This window comes from Leucoraja erinacea, chromosome 10 (genome assembly GCF_028641065.1).
Source record: "Leucoraja erinacea ecotype New England chromosome 10, Leri_hhj_1, whole genome shotgun sequence".
NCBI lineage: Eukaryota > Metazoa > Chordata > Chondrichthyes > Rajiformes > Rajidae > Leucoraja > Leucoraja erinaceus.
In genome coordinates, this window is record NC_073386.1 from 25,726,614 (window position 1) to 25,743,396 (window position 16,783).

General features: G+C 42.0%; 1 protein-coding gene across 1 annotated transcript in view; it reads left to right on the forward strand.

Annotated features, from left to right (window-relative positions):
* The window catches only part of LOC129700936 (nardilysin-like), a 77,502-nt gene that overhangs the window by 16,790 nt on the left and 43,929 nt on the right, over positions 1-16,783 (forward strand). The window contains 5 exon segments of the mRNA XM_055641777.1: positions 5,121-5,194; positions 6,269-6,338; positions 8,452-8,529; positions 14,194-14,314; positions 16,077-16,135. Of these exon segments, the coding sequence (XP_055497752.1) occupies positions 5,121-5,194; positions 6,269-6,338; positions 8,452-8,529; positions 14,194-14,314; positions 16,077-16,135 (402 nt within the window).

The following is a 16,783-nucleotide window of genomic DNA, read 5'->3' on the forward strand; positions in this document are numbered from 1 at the left end:
CCAATGCATCCATGATTTCTAGAGACACCTCCTTGAGTAGCCTGGGATGCAGACCATCAGGCCCTGGGGATTTATCAGCCTTCAGTCCCATCAGTCTACCCAACACCATTTCCTGCCTAATGTGGATTTCCTTCAGTTCCTCCGTCACCCCAGATCCTCTGTCCTCTAGTACATTTGGGAAATTGTTTGTGTCTTCCTTAGTGAAGACAGAACCAAAGTACCTGTTCAACTCTTCTACCATTTCCTTGTTCCCCATAATAATTTCACCTGTTTCTGACTTCAAGGGACCCATATTTGTCTTTACTAATCTTTTTCTTTTAACATACCTTAAGAAGCTGTTACTATCCTTCTTTATATTCTTGGCGTGCTTACCTTCATACTTCATCTTTTCACCCCATATTGCCCCTTTTGTTACCTTTTGATGTCCTTTGAAAGTTTCCCAATCCTCTGACTTCCCCCCACTCTTTGCTAAGTTATACACTTTTTCTTTTAGTTTTATACCGTCCCTAACTTCCATTGTCAGCCACAGTTGCCTCTTACTCCCCTTAGAATCTTTCTTCCTCTTTGGAATGAAATGATCCTGCATCTTCTGGATTATGCCCAGAAATTCCTGCCATTGCTGTCCCACCATCATTCCTGCTAGGATCTTTTTCCAGTCAACCTTGGCCAACTCCTCTCTCATGCCTTCATAGTCCACTTTGTTCAACTGCATCACTGACACTTCTGGTTTAACCTTCTCCCTTTCAAATTGCAGATTAAAACTTATCATATTATGGTCACTATCTCTTCGGGGTTCCTATACCTTGAGTTCCCTTATTAAATCTGGTTCATTAGACAACACTAAATCCAGAATTGCCTTCTCTCTGCTCAGAGAATCCATCTCAGAGGCACTCTACAAACTTCCTTTCCTGGGGCCCAGAAGAAACCTTATTTTCCCCGTCTACCTGCATATTAAAACCTCCCACAGTGGCATTACCTTTGTTAACTCCTGCTGCAACCTGCACCCTATATCCAGGCTACTGTTTGGGGGCCTGTAGATAAAATCCATTAGTGTGTTCTTACCTTTACAATTCCTCAATTCTATCCACAGCGACTCTACATCGCCAGTCCCTATGTCACCCCTCGCAAGGGACTGAATTTCTTCCCTCACCAACAGAGCTACCCCACCTCTGCCCACCTGCCTGTCCTTTCTATAGGACGTACAGTGCTCTCCATAATGTTTGGGACAAAGACTCATCATTTATTTATTTGCCTCTGTACTCCATAGTCTGTTTATGCATAGTCCGTCCCGTCCCCCCCCATTTCAGGGCACCATGATGTTTGGGACACATGGCTTCACAGGTGTTTGTAATTGTTCAGGTGTGTTTAATTACCTCCTTAATGCAAGTATAAGAGAGCTCTCAGCACCTAGACTTTCCTCCAGTCTTTCCATCACCGTTGGAATCTTTTATTGCTGTTTCTCAACATGAGGACCAAAGTTGTGCCAAAATCAAATAACCTATTATGAGACTGAAACAAGCATAAAACTGTTAGAGACATCAGCCAAATCTTAGGCTTACCAAAATCAACTGTTTGGAACATCATTATGAAGAAAAAGAGCATTAGTGAGCTTACTAAACGCAAAGGGACTGGCAGGCCAAGGAAGACCTCCACAGCTGATGACAGAAGATTCTCTGTATAATAAAAGGAAAACCGCCAAACACCTGTCCGACAGATCAGAAACACTTTTCAGGTGTGGATTTGTCAATGACCACTGTCTGCAGAAGACTTCATGAACAGAAATACAGAGGCTACACTGCAAGATGCAAACCATTGAATAGTCGCAAAAATAGGATGGCAGGGTTACAGTTTGCCAAGAAGTACTTAAACGAGCAACCACAGTTCTGGAAAAAGGTCTTGTGGACAGATGAGATGAAGATTAACTTATATCAGAGTGATGGCAAGAGAAAAATATTGAGGAGAGAAGGAACTGCCCAAGATCCAAAGTATACAGCATCATCTTGGAACATGGTGGTGGGAATGTTATGGCTTATCTTATCTTAATTGATAATACAACTGCTGATGGTAGTAGCATAATGAATTCTGAAGTATATAGGCACATCCTGCCTGTTCAGGTTCAAACAAATGCCTCAAAACTCATTGGCTGGAGGTTCATTCTTTAGCAAGACAATGATCCCAAACATACTGCTAAAGCAACAAAAGAGTTTTTCCAAGCTAAAAAATGGCTGCAATACAGGCCTGGCAGAGCATCACTAGGGAAGACACCCAGCAACTGTGATGTCCCTGAATCGGTCTTCAAAGCAGCCATTGCATGCAAAGGATATGCAACAAAATACTAAACATGACTACTTTCATTGACATGACATTGCTGTGTCCCAAACATTATGGTTCCCCGAAATGGGGGAGGTGGACCTATGTATAAACACTCCTGTAATATCTACACGGTAAAACCAAAATGTATAAAAATGGCCTTTATTAAAATCTGACAATGTGCACTTTAACCACATGTGATTTTTTTTATTTTACAAATCTCAAATTGTGGAGTACAGAGGCAAATAAATAAATGATGGGTCTTTGTCCCAAACATTATGGAGGGCACTGTATAACGCTGAATATTCAGTTCTCAGACCCAATCCTCCTGCAGCCATGTCTCTAATCCCCACAATGTCATATCTACCAAACTCTAACTGAGCCTCAATCTCATCCACTTTACTTCTTCTACATGGGACATTCATACCTTTAATCCATTACTCGCCTCGCCTTTCATATCGATTCCTACTTCACTTGGCTTTACTCTCCTATCCTGAGGGAGTTAGATGTGGCCCTTGTGGCCAAGGGGATCAGAGGGTATGGAGAGAAGGCAGGTACGGGATACTGAGTTGGATGATCAGCCATGATCATATTAAATGGCGGTGCAGGCTCAAAGGGCCGAATGGCCTACTCCTGCACCTAATTTCTATGTTTCTATCCCTTTGTGAGCTTTCTGGTGTATTTCTTAACTTTTCCTACTTTCTCTTTCCGTTTAACTCTGTCCTTGTATTTCCAATTTGTCTCCACCCCCCCCCCCACTATTTAGTTCAAACCCATCTGTGTAGCAGTGGCAAACCTGCCTGCCAGAATGCTGGTCTCCTGCCTGTTAAGGTGCAACCCATCCCTTTTGTACAATTCACTCCAAAACAGATCCTACTGATCTAAGAATCGAAATCCCTGCCCCCTACACCAGCTCCTCAGCCACACATTCAGATCCCCTATCTCCCTGTTTGTGCCCTCACCAGCACGAGGAACTGGAAGCAAACTAGAGATAACCACGCTGGAGGTCCTGCTTTTCACCCTTCTTCTGAGCTCTAAAGTAACGCTGCAGAATCTCTTTCCACTTTTTCCTGACGACATTTGTGCCGACATGCACTACCACTTCCGGCTGCCCTCCTTCCCCCTTGAGGATGCTCTGCAATCGGTCCTGGACCCTGGCACCAGGGAGGCAACACGCCATCCTTGAATCCCACCTGTTGCCACAGAAACCTCTGTCTGTACCTCTCACTATGGAGTCCCCTACTACCACAGCTCTGCCTGACGTCTGTCTCTTCGGCTGTGCCTCAGCGCCATGTTTTGACTCGCAGAGCTGTCCACCGCTCAGACTGGCAGTGTCTTCTGTCCCGACGGCTTCCAAGAAGGTACAACCCCCGGGGTCTCCTGCACTCCAAGCTTCCTTCCCTTCCTCATCGTCACCCAACTTCTCTCTTCCGGTAACCTCGCTGTAGGTCCTGTCCAGGAAACTCTCATTTTCCCGGATGATCCTGAGGTCATCCAGTTGCCTCTCCAGTTCCCTAACACGGTACTTCAGGAGCTGAACCTGGACACACTTTCCACAGTTGTAGCAGCCAGAGGTACCATCAGTGTCCCTGACGTCCAACATCCTGCAAGCATTACACTGAATTGGTGTGCCTGTCATTTCTTCACTGCGTCTCACCCTCTTCAACTTTTGGCATAGTCTCACCTCGGCCTTCTCGCCAAAAACTCTTGAGCCCATGACTCTCGAGCCAAAGACTCACAAAGCACTTCCCTCGACAAGGCCGCTCTCCGACAGCATTTGGGTAATAGTCGCCCTTTAATATTTTAGTCACATGGTTTATATTTATGCATGAACATTGATAGTGACCTTATTCTAGCTACTTGCTTGTGGACATTCTTGATGAATGGATCAATACATGATCAGTAAAAGGAACGTTGCTTATGGTTCTCTTTTTTCTCCCCACTTTGCACAAATGCAAAAGTCCTCAACTTCTTGAGAAGTCTCACCACTGCTATTCGCTTTTGGCACAACTTTTGGTGACTGGAGTGTCTCTTCACTGAATGTTGAGTATTTCAAGGGGCAGGGTGTGCATTTTTGTTGTCAAGACTCTGGACAATATGGGATTATCTCAGTACCCATGTATCCAGGAATAGCACACTATATAAAAGAAAAAAACAGACCTCACAGTGTCTTTTAAATAGTAGCTGAATAATCCATTGGTTCAATGTTAATTTTATCACTGTTCTATGGTTATTTCCTTGACGTGACTTTTGATGAAAGGGCTGTGTATAGGTTATTGTGGGTAGGGAAATGGTGATCATATACTGCCTGCTGTTTGGTACACACTGAAGCAATTTGGTCTGATTAATCCGGGATGTTGTGCAGCTTTAGTTTACCATCACCTGGGATGAGATTAGCAAAATCAATGTTATTAATTACCGAATCAGAGATTTTCCTGGTATACATAATTTGCTTTGTCATTGGATTTGATGAGGTATTTTGGAAAGCCTAATAAAACATTTATGTTAGTTTACAGAATGGCTTAAGCTCTAAAGTCATACAGTATGGAAACAGATCCTTCAGCCCATTTCATCCCTGCCGACCAAGATGCCCCATCTAAGCTAGTTCCATTGGGCCCCATTTTCCTCAAAACCTTTCCTATCAAAAGCTCTTGATTTATCTTTATCATATTATTGTGTTATAGTATTATTAGTTACATATTGGTAAAATAAATTGATTTTTGGTTTCGAATTGTATTTGTAAAGCAGACAAATGTAATTATTTGTGCAGATTTCTGAAATATTTTCTTATCTTTATTTTCTGCATGAAGTGGTTTACCCAAACCAGATTTTTCCGATGTCAGGGATCCCTTTGATACACCTGCTTTTAATAAACTTTATAGAGGTATGTGCACTATTGGAAACTAATTTACTGTTCTTTTATCATAGAGTTATTGAGTCATCGATTAATAGTGTGGAAAAAGGCCCTTTGGCCCAACTCGCCCACAACAGCCTACAATGTCCCCGCTACATTAGTCCCACTTGCCTGCGCATGGTCCATAACCCTCCAAACCTGTCCTATCCATGTACCTGTCTAACTGTTTCTTAAAAGATGGGATAGTCACAGCCTCAACTACCTCCTCTGGCAGCTTGTTCCATACCCTCTGTGTGAAAACGTTACCTCTCGGATTCCTAATAAATCTTTTCCCCTTCACCTTGAATCTATGTTTTCTGGTCCTCGATTCCCCAACTCTGGGGAAAAAGACTCTGCATCTATCCAATCTAGTCCTCTCATTGTATACCTCTATAAGATCTCCCCTCATCCTCCTACGCTCCATGAGTCTGAAGAAGGGTTTCGGCCCGAATAGTTGCCTATTTACTACTATTTCCTTCGCTCCATAAATGCTGCTGCACCCGCTGAGTTCCTCCGGCACTTTTGTCTACCTTCGATTTTCCAGCATCTGCAGTTCCTTCTTAAACACGTGATGCTAATCTAACTAGTTCAATTTGCCATTACTATCCCTGGCAGTGTTTTCCAGGCACTTACCACTTTGTGCGTGACAAAAAGTGTTGTACATCAAAATGCTGTGCATTGTGTCCTTTGGCTTGTGTTCTTTGGTATTAACATCGTAGTTGATGCGTTTGAATTTGCTTAAGGGGGCCATTTCAAGAGGAAGCAAAAATTAAGAATAATTCATAAATTTTACAACAAATTAACGAAGTTACATTTGAAACGCATTTTTAAGTTTTGATGCCTTACAGAATTTATTTTTCCATACTAATGAGCTTGTTCTATTTTGAAGGCTTTCATTGAACCTGTATTCAAAAACAATTGTTAAATAGCTACAAATCTTAATGTGGTGATATGCTCAATCACACAGCAAGTGTATCCCTTTGATGCAGTAGAAATAAATGTTTAAGGTTTTAAGCAAAACATGATTTTATTTAGAAAAAACATCACCACCATTTTATTTTACAGTTATCCCTGTGAAGAATGTTCACTCTCTGAATATAACTTGGGCACTTCCACCTCAGAAGCAGTATTACAGGTATAAAATTACAATGGGACAAAGATAGAATGTAGACAGTAAGTCTAGTGGGAGAACGGGGGAGGGGATGGAGAGAGAAAGCAAGGGCTATCTGAAGTTAGAGAAGTCAATGTTCATACCGCTGGGGTGTAAATTACCCAAGCGAAATATGAGGTGCTGTTCGTCCAAATTGCACTGGGCCTCCCTCTGACATAGGACAGAAAGGTCAGATTGGGAATGGGAGAGGGAATTGAAGTGCTGAGCCATCGGAAGATCAGGTAGGTTAAGACGGAGGGGAGGTGTTCAGCGAAACGATTGCTGAGCTTGCGCTTGGTCTCGCCGATGTAGAGAAGATGACACCTGGAACAGCGAATACAGTAGATGAGGTTGGAGGAGGTGCAAGTGAACCTCTACATCACCTAGAAAGACTGTTTGGGTTCTTGGATGGAGTCGAGGGGATGGTAAAGGGACAGGTGTTGCATCTCCTGCGGTTGCAGGGGAAAGCATCTGGGGAGGAGGTGGTTTGGGTGGGAAGGAACAAGTTGACCAGGGAGTAACATACAGCCTGATCCCCATTGAAACAATTGTTTTTATAGTGCATTTATTAAAATAACATGAGGTTTCTTAGGAACGCAACAATTGCATTATAGAATACTTGTACCTGAATTTATTTGCATATTTCTGAGGACTTGCATCTGCCTGAAATTTATAAACCTGCCAATTTTCTTTAAGACACTTGGGCAGGTTGGGAAACTGGGTAAATGGAATACAGCATAGCAAAGTGTGTAGCCATGCACTTTGGTAGTAGGAATAAAGGCATAGACTATTTTCTAATTGGGGAGAGGCGCAAAAGGACATCGGAGTGCTGGTGCAGGATTTCCAAATGGTTAATTTGCAAGTTGAATTGGTAGTAAGGAAGGTAAATGAAATGTTAGCAATTATTTTGAGAGGACTGGAATATAATAACAGGGATGTAATACTGTGGCTTTATAAGGCACTGGTCAGACTGAATTTGGTGTATTGGGCCCCATATCTGAGGAAGGATGTGCTGGCATTGGAGAAGGGTTCAAAGGAGGTTTACAAGAATGATCCCGGGGATGCTTAGGTAAACATGATGAGTGTTTGATGGCACAAGGTCTGTACTTGTTAGAGTTTAGAGGGATGAGGAGGGGACCTCATTGAAACTTACCGAACAATGAAAAGCCTGGATAGAGTGGATGTGGAGAGGATGTTTCCAAAAGTGGGAGAGCCTAGGACCAGAGGGCACAGCCTCAGAATAAAAGGACATGCCTTTAGAAAGAAGATGAGGAGGAATGTCTTTAGTCGGAGGCAGTGAAACTAATTCATTGCCATGGATGGCTGTAGTATGTCATTGGGTATTTTTAAGATGGGGATTCTTGATTAGTAAGGGTTATGGGGCGAAGGTTGGAGATTGGGGTTGAGAGGAAAAGATAGATTAGCCATGATGGAATAGCGGAGTCGACTCGATGGACTGACTGGCCTAATTCTGCTCCTATGACTTAGATACTAAATGATGGCTTGTTTATTTTTGATGTGTTCTACTTTTATTTCAGATTTTTAGCATTTATGGTTTTCAATTTTTATAGCTTGTATTTTATATTCTTTTTAATGCATTGTTCAATGCAGCGTTGGTGTAATGAGATGAATAAACTAAAACTTGTAATATTCATTTTTGTATTACATTATGGCGGTTCACTTATCTGATATAGCTGAGTACCTTAGAGTATCTGCAGTGAAAACCTTGTGTTCTTATGATCAACTATATCTTCCTGGAGTTTAAAGCTTTAGATTCTAATTCACATTATAGCTGTTTTTTATCTTCTGTAAACCTTCTTATTATACTTCCTATATTATATGGGGCTGATTATTGAGACTAGTGGGCTTTCACTGCCAGTTCAATCCATATAGTTCATTAGATTATTATTCTAACAATTCTTCTCATTGTTTGAATTATATATTTAATCAGTATTGCCATTTTTTTTAATCGTCACTATTTTATCCGAAAATCTTGAACCTGGGAATATTGAACTGTTGTTTCTGCTTCTTATGCCATGTTTTGGTAATATGCTTTCCTCTATTATAACATTTACAGTTTAAAAAAAATTATTTTCAGGACAAAGCCACTCCATTATATATCATGGCTAATAGGACATGAAGGTAAAGGCAGTATCCTGTCCCTGCTTCGCTCAAAGTAAGTATTAGGCATTGTGAGGCATTGCACTAGTATAGATGATTAATGATGCTTGGTGGATAATTAAATGTTATTGCTCTCATACCTACTGCTGTGGAACGGTAAATCTACCCATATGTCACATGGTTCAGAATGCTTTTGGTTCCCATATCAAAATTAATAAACCATTGCTCTGCATCACAAGATACTGTGATATAATCCTGAAATGCGTTTGGAAGAAGTGATTTGAAAAAAAGAGACTCATTTCTGGTCACAAGCATAAAATATGCTTTTCGAGGTTTAACAAAATATAAGCAGGTTTTGATGATTCAGATCAATGATGGGGGAAGAGCACTCGAGTAATATCAAATGAACATGTAATGAGGCAGAATGTAGGACCACTCAAAGATAAGGTAAGAATTTGTGCTTTGAGTCAGAGGATGTAGCTGAGGTACCAAAGGAAAACTTTACATCTGTATTCTCAAATGAGAAACACTTGTACCGTTCTTGGTTCTTGGTTCTTGGTTTCTTGGTCCTCCAAAATATTCCAAATGGAATTTAAACTGGAGGTGGTGAAGGGAGGGCTTAAGCCAGAAAGGGTTATTGTGAAATCAGTGTGGGGAATAATAATATGCAAGGGCGGTTTGATATCAAGCAGTGGTCAAGAGGTGGTGTTGGCTCTTGAAGAGCATTAAGGTGCATAGATCCCCCAGGGCCTGATGGGATCTATCCCAGGTTATTAAGAGAAACAAGAAAGGAGATTAAAGTGGCCTCGATAAAAATTATTGCAACTTCTCTGGGCAAAGAAGAGGTCCAAGAAGATTGGAGAGTAGCCAATGTTGTTCCTTTGTTTAAGGCCTACATTACAAGAGTTGAGTTTGTATGCCGTATTCCACTTCTGAAATGGTTTCTTTTTAATATGCTCATTGAAACAATTTGAGCTTCGCAGGCTGAGCCAGCACTTAATTGCCTACCCCTGGTTGCCCTTCAATGGTGCTGTAAATTGTTAGAAAGAGTTAACCATATAACCATATAACAATTACAGCACGGAAACAGGCCATCTCGACCCTTCTAGTCCGTGCCGAACACATAATCTCCCCTAGTCCCATATACCTGCGCTCAGACCATAACCCTCCATTCCCTTCCCATCCATATAACTATCCAATTTTCATAGATTTCATCCATATAACTATCCAAAGTTCTGGGATTATTTCCCAGCTACGGTGAAGGAATAATCTTTCCAAGTCAGGATGGTGTGTGGCGCAAAGGATAACTTCCACAGAGTGATGTTCTTTCATTTCTGCTGCCCTTGGCCTTCAAGCTGGCAGAGTCACATGATTGGAAGTTACGGATAAAGGAGTTTAGTGAGTTGCTGCTGTGCATCCTGTAGATTTCAGGATGAGGACAGTGACACCTATAACTCCACTACTTTTTTACATAAAAAGCTGTGTAGACAATGTCACTAACATTAAACGCATCCATATCCCTCCCAACAACAATCTATGGATGACCAAAGGCGTCCGACTCCTTTTAAAAGCCCGCAATATGGCTTTTCGGTGCGGCAACACAGAGCTGTATAGTGCGGCCAGGTCCGACCTGAAGAGGGGCATCAAGAATGCCAAATCAGCCTATAAGCGAAGGATCGAGAGTCACTTAAACAACTCAGACTCCCGTCGTGTATAGAGAGTTTCCTGACACATGGCATCCTGGTGTGGTATGGCAACAGTTCTGAGGCTGACAAGGTTCTGCAGAGAGTCATCAATACCACCCAGAAGATCACCAACACACATCTGGCTGCCCTACAAGAGATCTATAGCTCTCTTATAGAAACTTACTAAATTCTTAAGGGGTTGGACAGGCTAGATGCAGGAAGATTATTCCCGATGTTGGGGAAGTCCAGAACTAGGGGTCACAGTTTAAGGATAAGAGGGAAGTCTTTTAGGACCGAGATGAGAAAATCATTTTTACAGTGGTGAATCTGTAGAATTCTCTGCCACAGAAGGTAGTTGAGGCCAGTTCATTGGCTATATTTAAGAGGGAGTTAGATGTGGCCCTTGTGGCTAAAGGGATCAGGGGGTATGGAGAGAAGGCAGGGATGGGATACTGAGTTGGATGATCAGCCATGATCATATCGAATGGCGGTGCAGGCTCGAAGGGCCGAATGGCCTACTCCTGCACCTATTTTCTATGCTTCTATGTTGCCTGCAGATGGCATCACACATACTAAATAACTCATCTCATCCCGCACATCCCTTCTGCCCTCGGGAAAGTGTTACAGGTCCATCAAATCACACACCACAAGATTAACAACCAGTGTCTACCCCAAGGCCATCAGCACTCTGAACTCTGCACTGAACACTCCTCCCCACCCCCCCCCATAGCCAATATTTTGTACTGCTACAACACTATACTGTAAATATTGCACATTCTGACGACTTGACGTTTTTCTTGCCATTTTTGTTTCCATTGTCGTTATTATTTATCTGATACGTTGGACAGAGCACCTGAAATTTAGTTGTATGTATTTACAATGACAATAAAGTGTATTATTATTATTACGGTACAAAATGCTGCTGATGTGTTGGTGACGGAGTGAGGGAATGGCAGTGGATGGAATGCTTCTCATGGGGGGTGATGCTTCCTGTGTGGTGTCAAGCTTCTTGAGTCTTGTTGAACCTGCACTCATCCAGACATTGAGTCTGTGGCTACTCCAGTTTAGTTTGGATCACTGACAAACTCACAGGATATTTATAGTGGATGATTCAGTGATTTCTCTAGTTGGATATCGTCATTGCATGGCACTTGTGTGGCGTGAATGTTATTTGCCACTTATAAGCCCAGGCCTGCCAATTGTCTATGTCTTGTTGCATTTGGTTGTGGACTGCTTCATTATCTGAGGAGTTGCAGTTGTTGCTGAATAGTTCCAATGAAGCCAGTGGAATCATGGTGATTACAATTGAATTTTTAGTTGAAACTTTTTAAACGCAAGTAATTAAAGAGATAATTTTATACTGTGCACTGTGTAAAGTACTCTTAAAATACAGAGAATTGCACTTTTGAATTACTCTCTAGGCAACTAGCTTTTTTCTGAACTCTCCTTTCTTGTTTACCTTAAATTGTGTGCTCCCTTGCAACTTTGAAACAATTTATTGCCACATCTCGCGTAACTTTAAAGATTTTTTAATTGGTCAGCCCTTAATCTTTATAGTAAACAACTATATTATAATTGTAATCGCCAATGAAAACATAGAGCAACACAGCACATGAACAGGCCCTTCGGCCCACAACATTTGTGCTAAACATAATGCCAAGACCACTTTTCTCTGTCTGCACATAATACAGATTCCACCATTCCCTGTATGCAAATCTCTTAAATGCCACTAGTCTATGCCTTCACCACAACCCCTGGCAGCATATTCCAGGCACACACAGGTTCTGTGTTGGGGGAAAAAGAAAGACAATTTGCCTTGCACGTCTCCTTTAAACTTTGCCCCTCTCATCTTAAAGCTATGTCCTCTGACATTTGATATTTTCGTCCTGGTGATAAAGGTTCTGACTGCCTACCCTATCTATGCCTCTTGTTTTATATACTTCAATCAGGTGTCCCAGCAACCTCTGGTGTTCCATAGAAAACAATCCATATCTGTCCAATCTCTCCCTGTAGCTAATCCAGGCATCATTCTGGTAAATCTCCTCTGCACTCTCTCCAATGTCTCCACATCCTTCCTGTATAGGGGTGACCAGAACTGCACACAATGCTCCAAATTTGGCCTAACCAAAAGCCTAAAAAGCTTCATCATGTCTCCCTGACTCTTATACTCAATGCCCAAACAAATTAAGGCAAGCATACCTTTAGTACTCCACTTAAGTAGTGTTGCCACTTTCAGGGAGTTATGAACTTGGAACCAAAGATCTCTCTGTACATCAATGCTGTCAAGGGTCTTGCCATTAATTGTGTATTTTCCCTTTGTGTTTGACTTCCCAACTGTTTGCTCGGGTTAAATTTCACCCGCCATTTCTCCACCTATTTCTATTGCTGATTTGTTTCCTGCTGTATATTTTGACAGCCGTCCTTGCAGTCCGTGACCTCGGCAATTTGGGTGTCTTCTGCAAGCTTACTGAACAACTCATCTACATTCAAATCCAAGTCATGTATATATATCCCAAACAATGGATCCCAGGGCAGAATCCCCCGGAACTCCACTGGTCACGGTCCTCCGGCCTGAATATTGTCCTTCCACCACATCCCTCTGTCTTCTATCATTAAGCCAGGTCTGAATTCATGTGACCAGGTCACTGTTAATCCCGTGCATCTGGATCATCCTACCATGGGGGATTTAATCAAATGCCTTACTAAAATTCATGTAGACAACATTCACTGCTTTACCCTCATCAATCAGTCAACTCTTCAAAAACCTTTATCAACTTAGTAAGTCATAACATGCCGCATACAAAGCCTTGCTGACTGCCCCTGATTAATCTATTATTTTCCAAATGCAATTCGATCCTTCCCAAAGAATCCTCTCCAATACCTCCCATACTACTGATCTGAAGCTCACCGGCTTATATTAGCCTTTTTTTTTTTTCTCTTTCCCTTCGTAAACAAAGGCACAACATTACCTGCTATCTTGTTCTCCAGGACCTTGCCTTAACTAGAGAAGAGACAGAGATATTCGTCAAGGCTCCTGCAAACTCCTCTCTTGCTTCTCTCAATCATCTGGGATAGATTCCATCAGATAGATCCTGGTGATTTATCCACCTTAATGCTCTTTGAGAGCCCCAGCACCAGCTCCTTAGTAATCTCAAACTGCCCTTGCATATTAGTATTCTCCACACTGATCTTGTTGCGCTCCATGTCCTTCTCCATGGCGAAAACAGATGCAAAGTGCTCATTTAGTACCTCGCCTACATCCTCTGACTCCGGATACAAATTCCCTCCTTTATTCTTGAGTGGTCCTACCTTCTCCCTGGTTATCTTCGTGTTTTTAATGTGGGTATAAAAAATTGTGGGATTTTCTTTAATCCAACTTCCCAAAGCCATTTCAGATTAAAGACAATCAATACAATACAATACAATACAATACAATACGGTTTTATTCATCACAAGGTTTAGTGTACCTACATTAAAAAGAAGAGGGTAACCCAGGAGAAGGTACCTAATCTTTGGAAATATTCTAGCGAATCAACCAATTATCTATCTTTTTTTTAGTTCTCTTCCTATGATAGCCCAAATCTGCTGCCAATGATTTATTCTCCGTCTATTCCAATAATCCTGATGGTTTTGTTACTTTGTTGCTTCAAGATGCAAAACCAAGGATTACATTCATCCTTAAACTTTAGAGCCAATGTTGTGTCATGTATGTTTTTAACAACATTTTATCTATCTTTAAAAAAAAAAGTAAAGTTAAAGCAACTTTGAACACTCTACAGGTTTAGGGACTGAAGATTGATTCAGGAGGCATTAGGATGTCATGTCTCAAACTGCAGTTCCCTTCTAACATCTTGGCCCAGTGGAAACTGAAGACCTTAGAATACTAATCTCCATGTCTGGTTATATATAGTCCTGTGAATTAAACAAACAAAGCCAAACTTGACAAGCATCCTCATCTATTTGTTTCAATCCCTTGTTCAAATAGTTTTAGTTATATCTTCAGTCTCCATATACTTAACTGGTGTTTCTACTAGGTATTTAGCTCTTGCCTTATTTGGAGGAAATGGCGAAACTGGATTTGAACAAAATTCAACATATTCTGTGTTCAACATCTCAATTACATTAACTGATGATGGCTATCGGCAGTTCTATGAGGTAAGGACAGTGGTCCATTATCCATTAACTATTAACTTCTATTCCGGTTAATATCACATGCAAAATTTCTTTGTCTTTTCTTGTTGAATTTATTTTGAGTAGTCTCCTAATTTTCTCAAATCCAAGGCAAATTATCCTCATTGTCAATCTATGAACACTGCCCATGTTTTGTGATTAGCTTGGTCCTTACTTCTAGCTTTTTGAGGGTAGGCATGGGTTAGGGGTGTGGTGCATATTGGGAGAAGCTGGCCAGATAGATTTGGAAGGTCTGGAGGATTATTTCATCAAAATCACCTTTCAATTTGACACCATCTACAGCATCCTACTGGCTGGCCTACAGGGAGGAGGTCCAGAACTTAGCAGCATGGTGCGCTGACAACAACCTGGCCCTTAACTCTAAGAAGACCAAGGAGCTCATTGTAGACTTCAGGAAGTCCAGAGGCGGCAGGCACACCCCCATCCACATTAACAGGACGGAGGTGGAATGTGTTTCTAGCTTCAGGTTCCTGGGAGTCAACATCCCCAATGACCTCTCTTGGACCCACAATACCTCTACTCTGATCAAGAAGGCTCATCAGCGTCTCTTCTTCCTGAGGAGACTGAAGAAGGTCCATCTGTCTCCTCAGATCCTGGTGAACTTCTACCGCTGCACCATCGAGAGCATCCTTACCAACTGCATCACAGTATGGTATGGCAACTGCTCTGTCTCTGACCGGAAGGCATTGCAGAGGGTGGTGAAAATTGCCCAACGCATCACCGGTTCCTCGCTCCCCTCCATTGAGTCTGTCTAAAGCAAGCGCTGTCTGCGGAGGGCGCTCAGCATCGCCAAGGACTGCTCTCACCCCAACCATGGACTGTTTACCCTCCTACCATTCGGGAGGCGCTACAGGTCTCTCCGTTGCCGAACCAGCAGGTCGAGGAACAGCTTCTTCTTCCCGGCGGCTGTCACTCTACTCAACAACGTACCTCGGTGACTGCCAATCACCCCCCCCCCCCCCCCCCCCCCCCCCCCCCCCCCCCCCCCCCCCCCCCCCCCCCCCCCCCCCCCCCACCCCCACCCCCCCCCCCCCCCCCCCCCCCCCCCCGGACACTTATTATTATTTATTCAAATCATTTGCTATGTCGCTCTTCCAGGGAGATGCTAAATGCATTTTGTTGTCTCTGTACTGTACACTGACAATGACAATTAAAATTGAATCTGAATCTGAATCCGACAGTAGTGAAGAAATTGTACCAACTGATCAATCGATGTGATTGAAGACTGTAAAGTTGGAATTAAAAACCATAGAATATAATTCACATTTTAAATCACTTGACAGAAAGCACACTAGTGAATGGGAGATGCATAAGGAATAATGAACAAAAATTGATATATTTTTAACAATATTTTGAAAAAAAAATCCATACCACAGGTGGAAAGTTAGGTCTTCAGGTCGGTTGGGGTTTTCTGCAGTGATAATGGTTTTGTTTGCTGTTTGTTAAAACATTGGTTTCATTCCTTCAATGTTTTACAGTCAATGTTTTCAGTATTTCTTGATAATGTTTGTGCTCATCAAATTAATTCCACGTTGATTACAGAAACAGTTCATGTAGTTGCTCACCTGTAAAGTAGGAGAGTCTGACTACAATTTCCAGATTTTGGCATTTAACTGTGTAGAAGTTGAGGTCAGTTGTAATAGAGATGTCTTGAGAATTTCATCCAGTCACAAATTTTGAGCCTTTGGTTTCCTTTACGATGATATCTGTTTTTTTTTAATTATAGGTTGCACATATTGTGTTTCAGTATATGAAAATGCTACAAAACCTTGGCCCTCAGGAGAGGTGATATTTCTTTTGTATATTTTTTATATTTAAGCTCATTATACAAGCACGGAAAGCTCTGCATGCCATTTCTAATGTTCTTCCATACACGAAAAAAAAAATCTATGCAGTATGAAAATTAACCTTGATTTATTATCAAAGGGTAGAAAAATATTATTTCGTCCCCACTAATCTTAGACTGTCCTTCCTGAAAATAACGTTGCAGTGCCATTTGTCATTGCTGGTAACCCCTTTATTCTTTCAAATGACCCTTAATGTGTCAATCTTTATGGCAAACATAGATGCAATGTTCATGCGTGCAAGAGGAGAGAACTGTAGTAGTTACAAACATTACTGATGGTTGGTCGAGGACGGGCCGTATGAGTCGCGGCGGTAGTTCAGGGATGCGCCGTCAAGAACAAAGAGGAACCTGGTGTGGAGGGGCCTTCGAGAAAACCAAAAGGGACCCAGTGTGGGGGAGCCACCTAGAACAAAGAGGGACTGGTCGGAGGTGGGAGGGAGGCTAGAAAGGAAGAGGGACCATCGGGACTATATTGAATACTGTTGTAACTTTGTCGGCACCCTATTTGAGGCAACTCTTTGCGTACTTGTGTAGTGTTTGCAAAACAGAGAACATAACAATAAAGTCTCAATCAAGTCCTGTAGCCT